This window comes from Parasteatoda tepidariorum, chromosome 4, assembly GCF_982258835.1.
Source record: "Parasteatoda tepidariorum strain Cologne lab strain chromosome 4, Ptep-v5.0, whole genome shotgun sequence".
Taxonomy (NCBI): domain Eukaryota; kingdom Metazoa; phylum Arthropoda; class Arachnida; order Araneae; family Theridiidae; genus Parasteatoda; species Parasteatoda tepidariorum.
In genome coordinates this window covers 54,253,175-54,268,517 of record NC_141758.1, presented here as the reverse complement: position 1 = coordinate 54,268,517, position 15,343 = coordinate 54,253,175, and the positions used below count along the sequence as shown (strand labels likewise).

General features: G+C 28.9%; 2 protein-coding genes across 2 annotated transcripts; one reads left to right on the top strand and one right to left on the bottom strand.

The window, feature by feature from the left end:
• Nucleotides 1-4,588: 4,588 nt before the first annotated feature.
• On the bottom strand, nucleotides 4,589-6,978 carry LOC107440348 (YEATS domain-containing protein 4). The gene has a single exon (XM_016053253.3). The coding sequence runs from the start codon at nucleotides 6,857-6,859 to the stop codon at nucleotides 6,149-6,151; it is 711 nt and encodes a 236-aa protein (XP_015908739.1). The 5' UTR covers nucleotides 6,860-6,978; the 3' UTR covers nucleotides 4,589-6,148.
• A 6,846-nt stretch (nucleotides 6,979-13,824) lies between these two features.
• LOC107440351 (YEATS domain-containing protein 4) lies at nucleotides 13,825-14,889 on the top strand. Its single transcript, XM_043045590.3, has one exon. The coding sequence runs from the start codon at nucleotides 13,887-13,889 to the stop codon at nucleotides 14,580-14,582; it is 696 nt and encodes a 231-aa protein (XP_042901524.1). The 5' UTR covers nucleotides 13,825-13,886; the 3' UTR covers nucleotides 14,583-14,889.
• The last annotated feature ends 454 nt before the right edge of the window (nucleotides 14,890-15,343 follow it).

Here is a 15,343-nt window from a genome sequence, read left to right as displayed (position 1 = left end):
ATTAACGAAACTTTAAATGAAATTATTAATAATTTACAGTTGAAATAAATCTCGCCTGAAGTTGTTGGTAAATTTCAACATGTTTTGTAATTCAATTTATAATTAAGAGTTAACACAACATATTTAATGTAATTAAAAATAAATAAGGTATTATAATACTAATAGTAAAATTAATAAATTATGTTCATGCAGAATAAAAAATGGGTCTGACCTAGCATAGAAGACTCTTATATAAATAAATTTTAAATATAAAAATAAATAAACTATTTAATACTAATAATTTTAATTTTAAAAAATCTCGTTGAAAGCATGATGTCATTAAAAAAGATAGAAATAATTAACATTTGAAACGTTATTTTAAATTTATCAAGTATTTGAAAATATAATGTTTTGTTCAATTAGAATAATTATTTCTATACATAGATTGTTAATATAAACTATTTACCATTAAGCAATTTAATTTCTGATCAATTCTTTTTAAAACGATATTAAATTCATATTTTAATATTTTTCATATCATTAAATATAGTTAACGTTTTTTTTTTTTCATAACATTATTAAACCGAGTTGCAGTTTGGTAACTAGAATTCATTCTAATTTTAATAGTTTTAGCATATTAAACATTGAGATAAAAATAAATTTATTTAAATAGATAAAGAAATATTACTTTTCTTCAAATATGTAATATTAATAAGCTAATACAGCATAAAATAAAATGTTTTGAATGATATATATTCAAATATAAATAGTTTTAAAAAAACACGATATTAATAAAAAGTTCATTTCGATTTTATTAAATATTCGTTGAAAAAGAACAATTCAGTGAAAATTTTGTTAAATATTCAGTGAAAAAGAACGATTTCTTTTTCACTGAGTATTATTAAAGCATATACAGAAGAATCGATTTTAATTTAAAAGACAAAAAATATTTTCTCTATTTTAAGCATTTAAAAAACCAGTGCTTCACGTTAAATTAGAATAATTATTCAAATATATAATACAAATGTGATTGTTAATGTGAAACTTTTTACCATTAAACAATTATATTCATTTCTTTTAAAAATTTAGCAAATTCTTATTTTAATATTTTTTGTTTGGTCTGCTTAAACATAGCATGATTAAACCTGTATAGAAGCGTTTATTTTAAACGTAACTTTTATATTTATTCCAGAACCCTTTTATATTTGATGTATTCTTTTCCAAATTAAAAATTACATTCTTTGAGTTCAAAAAAGAAACATATTAAATTAATCTAATACCTTTTTCATCATAAACTGTAGTATTAATTTATTTTTAAAATTATTTAAAGTCATTTTTTTAAAATCATTTTTTATATAATTTATAAAATGAGTTTTATATTATATAAATATTTAGACGCTTTTTTATCACGGTTCTGAAAAAAGAGGTCTTCTGTTTGTTAAAACTCTTTTGAAATGAATTTAGATTAAATGTATTTTTAATTAGAATTCGATTAATTGAAGAATTCGCTCACAGAGTGATGGGAAAAATATTTGTAAATGTTCAAAATAAATAAAAGAATAAACACTTTGATCACTAAAGGATAATGACATAATACTTTCTGAATGATAAAGGTCCAACTTTGATGAATTAAAATAGCTTTGATTCAACTTAACTATATCTGCAAAGCATTCTAAACTTCAGAAAAGAAAGAAATGAATAAATAATATTGTAAAAGAATCTAAGATGAGTATTAAAACATAGATGAATTACACTTTGTGCGTTGTTTGAATTTCTTAAAACTGCTAAATTGTAATGTATAAAAAATTTATATATGTCAGATATACCCTTAGCGTCAAATATTACAAAACAGCTTTCTTTACATCAGAAATTTCTTTACATCATACATTACAATTATTGAACAGATGCGTAACAAAAGATATTTTTAATTCCACTTTAATATTTGCGAAATATTTTCATTCCAACTTAACTATTTCTGTAAACTATTCTAAAAAATCTTAAAATTCGTTTTTACAGACATAGAGACAGAATCTTTTACAGGCATAAGATTTTAAGAGTGGAGTGTGTATGTTTCTAATACCTAAACTAAACCCTTTTCTAACAGCAATCCAGCAAGGTAATCCAGTAACTTGTTATACCAGCCATAAACAATAAGTTAATGTTCTATTATGAATTAAAATTAAATGATGCAATGCCAATGGTAATAAAGATACGTTTTATATCCAAAAAATATTGATGAATAATAGCGCAAAGATAATTCTAATTTTTTAGAACCTCATTCAATAAATATTAGGCTTTTTATTGCTCAGCTATTGCTTGATATGTCTTTTGATTAGTTTAATTTGCTATAAATTATTTTAAACTATTATCTCATGTTTCATAATGAAAAACCACTTAGGCTTACTGCCAAAAATTTATTTTTAATAAAATTCAATAAAAAGTTGTGCGCAATAAGAATTATCATTAATTTATTTTCTTTTTCTTACAAATGTTATTAATTTATTAATCTTTAAAAATGCAATTTTCATTTTAAATGTGAAACAAAAAACTTTAATTATTATACTGGATAACATTTATCTTCCAATTTTTTTTTTCAGAATATATTATTTATCTTATTACATGTTCCTATGATGTAGACCAAAGGTGCATTGATCCCAGGGTTAAAGAAAAGAGAAGGGCTGGTTCATTCCTCTCTTAAGGCTGAAGTTACAGTTTTTCTCTTCGTGACGTCACGCTGAAAACAGATCTCGGAGATCGCAAGAAAAGATATTATGACAACTTTGCATCATTCTCTCTGTAAAAATAAGTTCCACTTTTTCTTGAAATTAGCTTTCAAACTTTACACAATTAATGTATTATTTCCGTTCAAAAACATTTTCGTGGCCATAATATTAAAAAAAATACCATTGCAAACTAAAAAAAATATTTCACTAGTTGTCATAAATGACACTATAAATACTTTATTTTAAAATTTTCAGTTTCTACTTTTATTATTTAAAAAAAATTAAAGCATATATAGACACTTTTTTAGCTAAATATTATTAGATAACAATAATTAGTAAAGTTGGGTTAAGTTAAGAATCCTGATTTTAAAATATGCTGCAAATAGCAATTTGTTTATACTTAATCATTAGGAAACAAAAACCTTAAACGTTAATTATTGAAACAAAATAATAATTTAGGTTCAGAAAAATATTGGAAATTTTACAATTGTTTATAGATATTTAAATTTAGGAGAATATAATTTTAAAAAAATCATAAATATTTAGAATAACTACATTAAAAAATATGCTATGAAATTAGGAGAATTTTAACTATTAATTATTTATACCTTTTATTTAAGTTTTTTTTTTTTTTTTTTACTTTATCCATTTTTTTAAATTTTTTCAACTTTTTGAAGTAGCGGGACAGTTTCTATTTAGATGGCAAATTACATATTGTTACAATTACACATTGGCGACAAAATAAACAGATTGTTGTTTTATTGAATGTGGGAGAGCATCCCTCTAATTCATTTATAAGTTCTTTGATAACACTTTTTGATTTTCTGTTAGATGCCATGCACACTTTGCAAAATGGTCTCAAATTACTGTCACATTTCCAACCATGCTGCTGACGAAACAATTAATCCTCCCGTAGATAAGAGATTTATCTATTTCGTATCGCTCCTGTGTTGTTGGATGTACTGAGAAGATCGTATTCCTAATTTTGAACTAATATTTTAAAGCGAAATGCTACATCACCAGCAATATAATTTAGTCCTTTTTCTTGTGAATTGATCATTTTGTCTTCCAAATTAAGGTCAATATCCCAAGACGTAGCAATGGAGTTATTTAAGTCATGCATTATATCTCCAGTGTTGTCTAGAATATCATTATTTTCAGAAAGTATATTTTTTCTGTCCTTTTTAAACGCTTTTCCTAACAATTCCACAGTTAAATAACAACCTATTTCTGAATGTTTTATTTCTGTGCATAATTTTGACGAAAGATTATTTGCAATTAACAAGTTTTTAAATTAAGTTGTTAAAGATAATAATTGCTTTTTGAAATGGAAGTAGACATTTTTTAACACACACTCATTTTGCTTACAACTTCATTTACTTTAGAAAGTAAATAAAAGTAAAGTAATTCATTGAAAGTAAAGTATGAAAATAAAGTAATTCATTCATTTACAACTTCATCTACTTTACACAAGGAAAATTATATTTTTTTCTTTTGCGTTTCTGTCAGAATTTTTGCAAGTTGCAATTGTGCAACCTGGCATTTTGTTAATAATTTTGTTATAATTCACTTCAAAAAAATGAGGAAAATCATTATAGAAAACAACGAATGTCTTGGAATACGTCACAAAAAAGAATGCTCCAGTATTAATTAGAGCTAGTTAAACCGAATGCTTCGTTCTTGAAGTAAAAGTTCAAACTTTGCCATGATGTCAGAGACGGAAATCTGAGGTTTGGCGAGGCGAGTTTCTTCAAAGGAGAATTTCTTTTTTATTTTTTGGACATACAATAAAGCAATTTATGCATCTTTATAGAACATAGAACCAATTTTTCTCACCTTAGAATTATATAAGAAAATTTAAAACTAACTCAAATAAATATAAAAACTAGAAATAACTAAATGTTTTTAATAACACAAATAACTAATGATCACATGAATATATTATCTAGGTATAAAACCATGGCTAAGATAAAAAGTGTCAGATTGAAATATTATAAATGATAATGGACTGACACTTTTCAAAACATTAAATGTTTAATAACTACATTTACTATAAATAAATTTTAAAAAAAAGAGTCCATGCAAAAAAAAAAGGAGGGCAATAAGTTTTATTATGCTATGAATAAGATATAAAATCACATGAACATTAAGGAATTTAAGTTTAAAATCTCTGGGAAAGAAAAAATATTTTTAACCATTACTGTTTCAAAACTGAAAGAATAAAATGACACTTTAAAAATAAAATCATTACTATTCTAAATTAGAAGTATATAGAATATGAAAAACGAAGGCAATTAAGTGAAATATATATGTATATATAATAGTGAATATATAAATAAAAGTAATGCAGCTTTAAAATTCCATGAAAAATATAAAATATATTTTTCAATCATTCTTTCAAAATCAAAAGAAAAAACTGAAATGGCTTTAATGGAATGCAAATGATGACTTTATGATGATATGAATCAACCAGAGTTGGCAAGTTTTTGACACATGACAGTTTTTACCGTCATGTCAAAAAACCCTGTGTCAAAAAGGTCAATACCCATAGTTTTGGTAAAACTGTATTTTTATTTGAGTTTAACTGCTTATAATTTAAAATTAATTCATTTTTGGGCAATAAAATTAGAAAAAAAAAGTTCTTAAAAGATATATAAGAACAGATTCTTGCATTTTCCCAACATGATTATATCAAAACATACTATTTGAAGTAAAATATTTGGATACTAAACAAAATTTTCAACATTTCCAAGCATCATTTTGTTTGGCATAAACATTACTGAAGAATGTCAAGATTGATTACTTTAATTCATAAAATCTTGCTTTCAGAAACACATGTACACATAAAAAGATAGCCTCATAAAGTAAACTTTTCTTATCAATTTTGCTTTCAATATTTTACACAGAAATGAGACATGAAAAAGCCTGGGAAATCCTGTATAAATGTATATCCTTCTATAAGAATACATATATATAATTTCAAAATCAATAGCAATCATTTACAACATTCATTTATAAAGGCAATTATGTAAAAATAATATATCGTCCACTATGTGCCATAAATTAAAGAAGAAAACAGTAGGTTTTTGACCGTTTTTACAGGTAAAAACACGGTTTTTACCACTGTCACATTAAAAACCACTTTTTGACGGCAAAAACCCAACCCTGGAACCAACTATATACAAAACAACAACTTATTTTCCAAAAACATTGATGAATGAGAGTTTAGAATTCCAAATTAATTAAATTTGAAAAAGAAACTGCAAAGGCATATGTAAATAAAATTCAATTGATAACATCTATGAGCATGTGGAAAAAATCCTTAAAATGATTTTCAAAAAATACTGATGAATGATAATTTAAAATTCCGTACATAATAACTCTCCAAAAAAATGGCTGCTTTTCAATAAACAAATGAAAACAATCAAAAAGATTATGATAAAACATTAGATTTTAGTTAGTTTCATAATATTTTCTTTAGCATCTGCAAGTCTAGCTTTAAGTTCAGCAATTTCTTGTTTCACTTTTTTCTTGACTGTTAACACTTTTTGCAAATCTCGAACTTTTTTTCCTTCATAATCAGTATTATGCCGTTGTTCTGGAGTACTCAATTTAGGATGACTTAGCAGTCGGTGCATTTTGACAGTGGGGTCAGAAAACACAAGTTCATCATAAAATTCTGAATTTACGGGCACCGTTGTCATTTTGACATTGCCATCCTTTTCTCTGTCAAAAAGCTTCAGGAAGTGATAAATAGTCACAGGTCTTTCATTGCTATCTTGGAAGAAAATTTTGATCACAACTTCGAATTCGCCCCATCCAGTTTCCGTCACTGCATAGGGTGGGGCATGACAAACACGATTTGGATCAGCATAGCTCTCATGCAATTTAAAATGCACTCGTTTTACATACACCGACATATCCTCATGGTCATAAGCTTTTAAATACACATTCCACTGATGCGTATGTCCATCGTCTTGTCGTTTTTCACCCAAATACCAAGCGACATTGCCGTACACGATAGGTTTTACAACTTGAACACCTTTTAATCGACCGCCGGCTTCTTGTTCGGCATTTAGTTTGCTGTTTTGTCCACTACCTTTAGGTGCGAGAGTTCTCTGTTGCACAGCCAGCGGTATCACTGGTTTACTTTCCATTTTGTTTCCTTTCAAATCATGAATTATTTAAAGTTAAACGGACTTTAAGAGTGCTTTTAGAATTATTTAGAAAGAACACAAAATTTTATTGATTGATTGATTGATTGATGCCTAAATATTGCCTGTTTCTGCTATGTTAATATCTAGTGTTTGTACTGCGAAGTTTTTAAAAGAGCATTCTTACTGCCTAAAATTCACGATGCGATTGCTCGCAAATTTGATTCGAGCATGCACTGCAATTCCCGTTACGGACCATTATCATTGCATGCAATTCACGCAACTCCAGTCATCAAGGGAAATTCATGGAACATTCTCAATTTGTGTGATTCACATAAGTCTCTAGTTCATATCATCGAATAGGTCATTTCGTTGACAAGTCATTTCCTCGGCATGGTCGTTTCGTCAACAAGTCATTTCCTCGGCATGGTCGTTTCGTCAACCGGGTTGTTTCGTTGATGGTGTCGTTTTATCGAACAAGTCATTTCGTAGACGTCGTTTCGTCGACATTTATCATTTCCTATAGGGGATAAGGACATTTAACTTTCCCGGGGGGGTTTTAGAAAAGCAACACGCTTTTGACAGACCGGTTTTACGCACAAAAAGTGGCGTTCGCGTCGTCGTAGTGATTATTTTCTGACATCTCCGCCGTACCTTTGCATTGCGCGTAATCAGTGTTGATCATTAAAAAGCAATTTAATTTAAATTCTAAAACTTTTTCATTTCCGTAAACCAGTATATTATTTTGTATATTGCTTAAAGATGTCTATTCATTACTCATAATTTATTTGTTTCTTTATTGAAGCTTTAAAAGCAGAGATCATTCAGATTACGAGCAATTATATACTATAGTTTCGGTTTTGCTTAGTTTTGGTTCTCAGAACTTAGATTAATTAAAACCGAAGGAAGGATATTTACTTATCCAACCATAGTTATTAGTTTGAAGCGTCTGGTTCTATTATAACTTAAGTATAGATGCTTATATTAGCATTTTTTTGTATTTAAAAATATGATTTAACAGAAGGAGTTCGAAACTAAAATCCTTTGAATTTTATAAGTTTACTATTATTGTTTTAAAATCGTAATAATTAAAAATGCACATCAATGACACATTTTTTTAAAGCCATGCGACCGTAAATTTGTTAAATTTTCCGATGAGAATTAAAAATAAAAATCTTTTTCATGAAAATAATTATTCGTAGTATTTATTATAAACTCTATTGTATTATCTATTAATTTCCGATCTTTATTAATGCCTTTGCACAAATAATTATTCAAATTATTATAATATATATATATATATATATATATATATATATATATATATATATATATATATATATATATATATATATATATATATATATATATATATATATATATATATATATATATATATATATATATATGTATATCAGTATCAAAATCTCCCAATTCATTACTTAATGTCAGCGTAAGACTATGTACCTTGCTAATTAATTGCCCACAATCAAATGCTCTTCATTTTGTTTTGATTTACAAGGAATATAGATAAAATAATTCATAATTTATGTAAATATTTAAACATTGCTGCCTTTATGAATGTTTTTTTTTAAGAAAACAATCATATTTTGCGTTACACGTAAAGGGAAACCACGAAAATATCTTTCAGATTGCTTGACGCTTAAGGAGAACTCCTTAAGCGTAATGTTCAGTAATCGTAATAAATTTTTTTTATATAATAAATAATTTTTTTAGCGTCTTTGACAGACAGTCAATTATTTCGGTGAATATAGCGAGATGCTCTTCATATTTTTTGTAATTTTTAACTCATTCCAAAAATCAAAGTAACGTGCAATTTAAATATCGGCGTAAAACAATGTTTATAAAAGTTATAAGAATAATTTATTTTAACCAAGATTAAGTTGAAATTAAAGTAATAAAATTTTGCGTTACACGCAAAGGAAAACCTAGAAAATGTTTTTCAGATTGCTTGGCGGTAATAGGATTTCAACTAAATGTTCATCTTTATCTCAATGAAATTATTTTTTTACAAGCAGCCATTTTTTATTATTAATCAGGCCTAGCCGTTGTGGTTCAGAAGATCAGGAGTCTCCTTGAAGTCAGGCTAACCGTGGGATGTTTTCCTCAAAATGTAAAGTAAATGCGGGCTAGTTCCATCAAGAAGTCCAATATGGAGGCAAATTTCTCTCAATACTTTATAAAGGACTCTCCCTGCCTTTTGGATATGATTTAAAATTGAATTTACGGAGTTAAATATGAGTAGGCGTAAGCACATAATTAGGTCGGCTGTTCGACGACGGTTATAAAATTATGAAATAGATAAGGTATCAACTTGCTGAATATAAATGAAAAGCTCTTCTTTTTATCTCAACCAGTAAAACAAAATAAGCCACAATTTAAGTATCGAATTAGAATTATATACTTATGAAAGTTATAAAAATAATCTATTTTATTAAAGTTATAAAAGAAAGTTATAAAAATAATCTATAGTTATAAAATAATGTATTATTGATAATTTATTAAATTAAATTATCAAATTTTGCGTTACATGCTAAAGAAAACTACAAATGCGTTTTTCAGATTGTTTTTATCGGTAATAGGTATTCCAGCTAAATGTTCATTATCTAAAAGAAGTTATTTTTAAATAATCAATAATTTTTTTCTTCCCATCCTTGATAGATGGCTTAGCATTTTTGTGAATATAAGGAAACGTCCTTATTATTTTTCATTCAACCCAGAAATCAAAATTACTCATAAGTTACTTGGAGTACAATCATAATCATTAAAGTTATGAAAATAACTTATTTCAATTAAGGCTAAATAGAAATAATCAAATTTTGCGTTACATGCAAGGAAAAACCGCAAAAAAGTCTTTTAGATTGCTGAACGGTAATAGGATTCTAGCTAAATGTTCATTATCGCAATGAATTATTTTTTCAACAATTAATTTTTTTTATCATCCTTGAGAGACTAATTGTCATATTAGTTGATGTTGTGAAACACTTTTTACTTTTAACACGACCCAGAAATCAAAGTACCTTGCAATTTAAATATCAGAGTAAATTCATGTTTATAAAAGCTTTTGTAGTAACCTATATTGTATTTGAAATTAAATTAAAATTTAGACAAATCAAATGTTGCGTTAAATGCAAAGGAAAACCACGAAAAAGTCTTTTAGATAACTGAACAATAATAACATTACAGCTGTGTGTTCATTATCGCAATGAATTATTTTTTTAACCATTAATTTTTTTATCATCCTTGACAGACAATTTCTCATCTTAGTGGATGTTGTGAAATACTTTTCTTATATTTTTAACTTTTAACACGACCCAGATATCAAAGTACCTTGTTATTGAAATAGAGGAGTAAAATCATACTCTGAAAAACTTTTTGAATGAAAATAATTAGAATTTCCATTACACACAAATGAAAACCAAGAAAACGCTTTACTACCAAACTAATTGTACGCTAACTGGCTAGCTTGGAATGTTTACTAAAATGTTCTTTATTTTATTTATTTATTTATTTTTTGTAAGTACATAAATTGTGTGTTTTATTTTATTTCAAATATTTGAATTTCAGAATGATATAAAGAATTAAATTTTAAAAACATATTAGTTTTTTTTTTTTAATTTTAAAATTTACGAATTATAAATCTTTAAAAAAATCTGGGAAAAAAATGTGTCATAAAATTTGCGAATTTCAGATTTTTCTGGCAAAGAGACTGAATGTTATCAATTATTATTAATCATTACAACTTATAAAAATCAAATAAAAAAAAGAACAAATTATGTACAGCTGCAATAAACAAGCACCGCAGTTCACTAGAGGGCGTGGATATAGAGTACAAACTAGTTACTAGACCAGTGATGTCAACGTTCACCGTGACGTCCGTTTGGTCGAGTGATTGATCTTTCTGCCTTTATATCTATGATCATTTCGTTGAGAGGGTCATGAGTAATTTTTAACCTACTTTTAGGGATTGTTTGCTTTTGTAGTAATTTAGTGCTTTTTTACGCTAAATATTTTTATTACTAATTAGTAAAATACTATTATATAACTTTAATACTATGTCAAAATTTTTACTTTCAAGCACTTTAAGAGAGCTTTTACGGGGATATCCAGTTATGAAAATAAACTTTTGTGTGTTCTAATAGTATTTTTCAAGTATTTATTTCTCCGACAGTCATTTCAATTCAATTTTTAAAGTATATTATTACGGATTAGCATCGCAAAGGCAAATTTCTTTAACTACTGTGAATGATTTTTGATATAACAAGTGAATAAAGGAAGAAAGGTTGGTTGGTTGTTGGTTGTTGTTAATTTACGTCGCACTAGAGCTGCACAATGGGCTATTGGCGACGGTCTGGGAAACATCCCGGAGGATGATCCGAAGACATGCCATCACAATTTTGATCCTCTGCGGAAGGGATGGCACCCCCGCTTCGGTAGCCCGACGACCTGCGCGCGAAGTCGAGCACTTTACGGTAGCACAGTTTAACGAGGACCAATACCGCACACCCTCGGTCCCTACGCAGACTGATCTAAGTGGTCACCCACCCGCACACTGACCGTAGCCAGTGATGCTTGACTTCGGTGATCTGCTGGGAACCGTGTCTTAACGATCAGTCCACTGCGGGACAAAGGAAGAAAGGAAAAATGGAGAAAAAAAAACGACAATGAATTAATGAATCAGAGAAGTATCGGTTCACAGTGGACTGATCGTTAGGACACGGTTCCCAGCAGATCACCGAAGTCAAGCATCGCTGACTGCGGTCAGTGTGCGGGTGGGTGACCACTTGGATCAGTCTGCTTAGGGACCGAGGGTGTGCGGTATTGGTCCTCGTTAAATTGTGCTACCGCAAAGTGCTCGACTTCGCGTGCAGGTCGTTGGGCTACCGAAGCGGGGTGCCATCCCCTCTGCAAAGGATCAAAACAGCAGAGAAGTATCGAATCAGAAAATAGAGAATAATGATATAATTTGAAAGCAGAAAATTGAATTTTACATTCGGTTTTTAAATAAATTGGTAAGTAGTTGAGAAGAGAGCGGTTGATGTATCAAAATCTACTTTTCCATATTTAAATTGAAATAGAGCAACACATATGCTCAAGATTGTATTCGAGACATTACTAACCATGATATCCTAGTCGTTGTCAACAACACATTGTGGCTGTAGAGTGATGTTAGCAATCAAATCATTTTTAATATCAAATCAAACTAATAAAATAGGATATAGTGAGATTTAAAAGCAATAAAAATATATTAAAATGAAAATTTTTAGGCTATTTCAAGGGGGAGGGAAGCTCAATTTTTTGCTGCAAAAATTTTCAACATTTTTAATTGCACTTTAGCAAAACCGAAAACTTTAATGTAATTCCCACAGCAATTAAAATAATCATAGATCTTAAATAATTATATACGCATAAATAGACTCTTTCACATTGTATCTTTCGAGTAAATTTAAAAATTTTAGTTTCGAAACATAGGGGAGTGTTGACATCGACTTAGAGTAGACAAATGGAATATTTCTGATATTTTAACAATCAAAAATTATCTGTTTTTGCAAGAAGGAAAAACTGTGTAACACTTTCATGTGTAGTTAACAAGACAAAACACTAAATTGCTGAATGGCAAAAAAAAATTAAAAATAAATAAGTAAATAAAAAGTTTTTATGGTGGAAAAGTGACTTTTTGATTTTTACTTTATTTTCAATTTTGAACTTTTTATTCAGCATCGTTATTTTTACATATTTTAATAATCACATTTGAATTGTCGTTTTTAAATTAATTAACAATGAGTTTAAACGAATTAATGACTGCACAAGACAAATGTGTACACATGAATGAGGGGTTGCTGTGGAAACGTTATTGTCAAAATAGTATTTTAGCGGTAGTAAATATACATTAATTCTAGCAAGAATTTCCTTTCTTTACTAATACAATTTCAAGAGGTTTCAAGAGTTCTGGAAAGGTACTATTCTCACACAAATATATTTTCTTTACAGAAGAACGTAAAGTGGTGTCCCGCAGTGGACTGATCGTTAAGACACGGTTCCCAGCAGATCACCGAAGTCAAGCATCACTGGCTGCGATCAGTGGTGACGACTTGGATTATTCTGCGTAGGGACCGAGGGTGTGCGGTATTGGTCCTCGTTAAACTGTGCTACCGTAAAGTGCTCGACTTCGCGAGCAGGTCGTCGGGCTACCGAAGCGGGGGTGCCATCCTCTCCGCAGAGGATCAAAATTGTGATGGCATGTCTTCGGATCATCCTCCGGGATGTTTCCCAGACTGTCGCCAATAGCCCATTGTGCAGCTCTAGCGCGACGTAAATTAACAACAACAACATAAAGTGGTTGTAACAAAGTTATTAAATAATCGAACTTTGTCTTAGTTTCCTTACAAATATTACAGTTTTCTAATAACTATGCGAACACAAGTATACTGTTTACGTATTTCCCAAAGTCGAAGTTGTAAACTCTTACAATATTTTAAGTGCTAGTCTCCGGAACAAAAATGTTGAGAAACATTAGCTTGAACGTCGCAACCATGTCTACTCTTAATCTTCAGAACAGTATTTTTTCCATGGATAGTGAATTTTCAAAAATAATAATAATATTAATAATGAATAAATAAATATTTTTCATTTGCAGTATTTATATTTGACATGTCCACACACTTTGCTTAACAGAAAATGAAACCTGGTAGTTAAACGTAATGAATATCTATTAGTAAAAATAAAAATAAAAATTCCCTCAAATTTAAATTTCGATCCCTTTTCGATAAGTTGAAGTGTTCAAATTGTAACCGGTTCCCTGAACAAGATGACAACACAATTTTCAAAGCGTGGAGGTAGCGGGTTCGAATCCTGCTTTTACTCTGAATATATCTTTGTTCTGTCCCTCTCTGTATTGTCCAATCCGTCCTTCTCTTTGACAAAGGTTTATAAGCCTAAATTGAGCACACAAGCCTGCAAATATATGTATAACCAATAAACCTCTTTTTCGTCCAACCCAAACAGAAGCATGGATACTAAAAATATTCAGCAGAAAACTCCTAAATCAAGAAGAAGTGGAATTAAAAAGAAGGTAGTTTATAGTCCGGAAAATTATAACCGTTTAAAAGGCATACAAATTGTGAAACCTGTTGTCTATGGAAATTTGTCATGGAAACTTTTACCGGAACAACAAAAAGATTGTCACACTCACCAATGGATAGTTTATTTGAAAGGACATAACGACGAAGACATTTCCAAATTCGTAAAATACGTCCAATTCAAACTACACGTAAGCTACGACAATCCGATTCGAATTTGTCATAATCCTCCCTTCCAAGTGACTGAAACTGGTTGGGGAGAATTTGAAGTCGTAATTAGAATATTTTTTAAAGATGATGTTGAGAAGCCGATCACATTGTATCACTATTTGAAACTTCTTCACAAACCGGAAGAGAATCCTCATAAGCCAATAATTTCTGAGTTTTATGACGAGCTCGTCTTTACCGATCCTACGTTGATCATGTATGATTTACTGCGCTTAGAGGAATCAACTATTCCAAGTTCCAAGCAGAGATGGGTGGATCATGAAGAGAAAAAACTCATCACTCTGAGGAAAATTTTGGATGCAAAATCGAAATTGCGAAACGAAATATTGGAGTTGAAAACAAAACTCGCCAATTCGAAAGCTATAATCGAAATTCTTAAATCCCAAATCACAGCATAGAAGAGGAATCACAGCATAGAAGAGGAAAAGTAAATTGGGTTATATTTAAAAGTTATTGATACTTACTTTTTATTATTTGTAATTGACTAAAGTAATGCGTCAGTTTGAGCCTGCGGTTAATTAGTTTTCTAAAGAAAAAGTATTTTGATTGTCAAAAGAGTTTTTTTTTATTGATGCAGTGCAAATTTTGTTTATATTACTTCTTAAGGTAAATCATCATATGAATGAATTAAAAGCTTATTTTTTGACGTTTGAGTATTATTTTTTCATACCTAATTTTATTAAACATTAAAAAAACTTTTCGTCACAGTGTTTTTTTTATTGATGGTGGTACCTTTTTTCTTAAATTTTATATTTAACACGTATTAAACATTTAATTACATTTTAAATACATTCTTTTAAATGCTGGTTTATAGCTAAGAATTTTCTTTTCAAAAACTATTGTATAAACTTATGTTCTATGGTATTACAGTATAGGTCCCCTTCGTTTGACCCAAACTAGAATTAATAAAGTTAAAAAATTGGAGTAAAATATATGTATAAGAGTTAAAACTAATTAGGAGAACAGTTATGACACCAAGAAGTGGGACAAGAATTAACTGCAAATCAATTTTTTTCTGTGGAGGCGAACGATTTGCATTACATTAAGCTTACTAACGTGGAAAGAACTTTTAAAAAACAAGGAACCTCGATTCTTAAACAACAAGATTAACGGCAAATTAATTTTTTCTCTGGAGGCGAGGAACGATTTGCATTACATT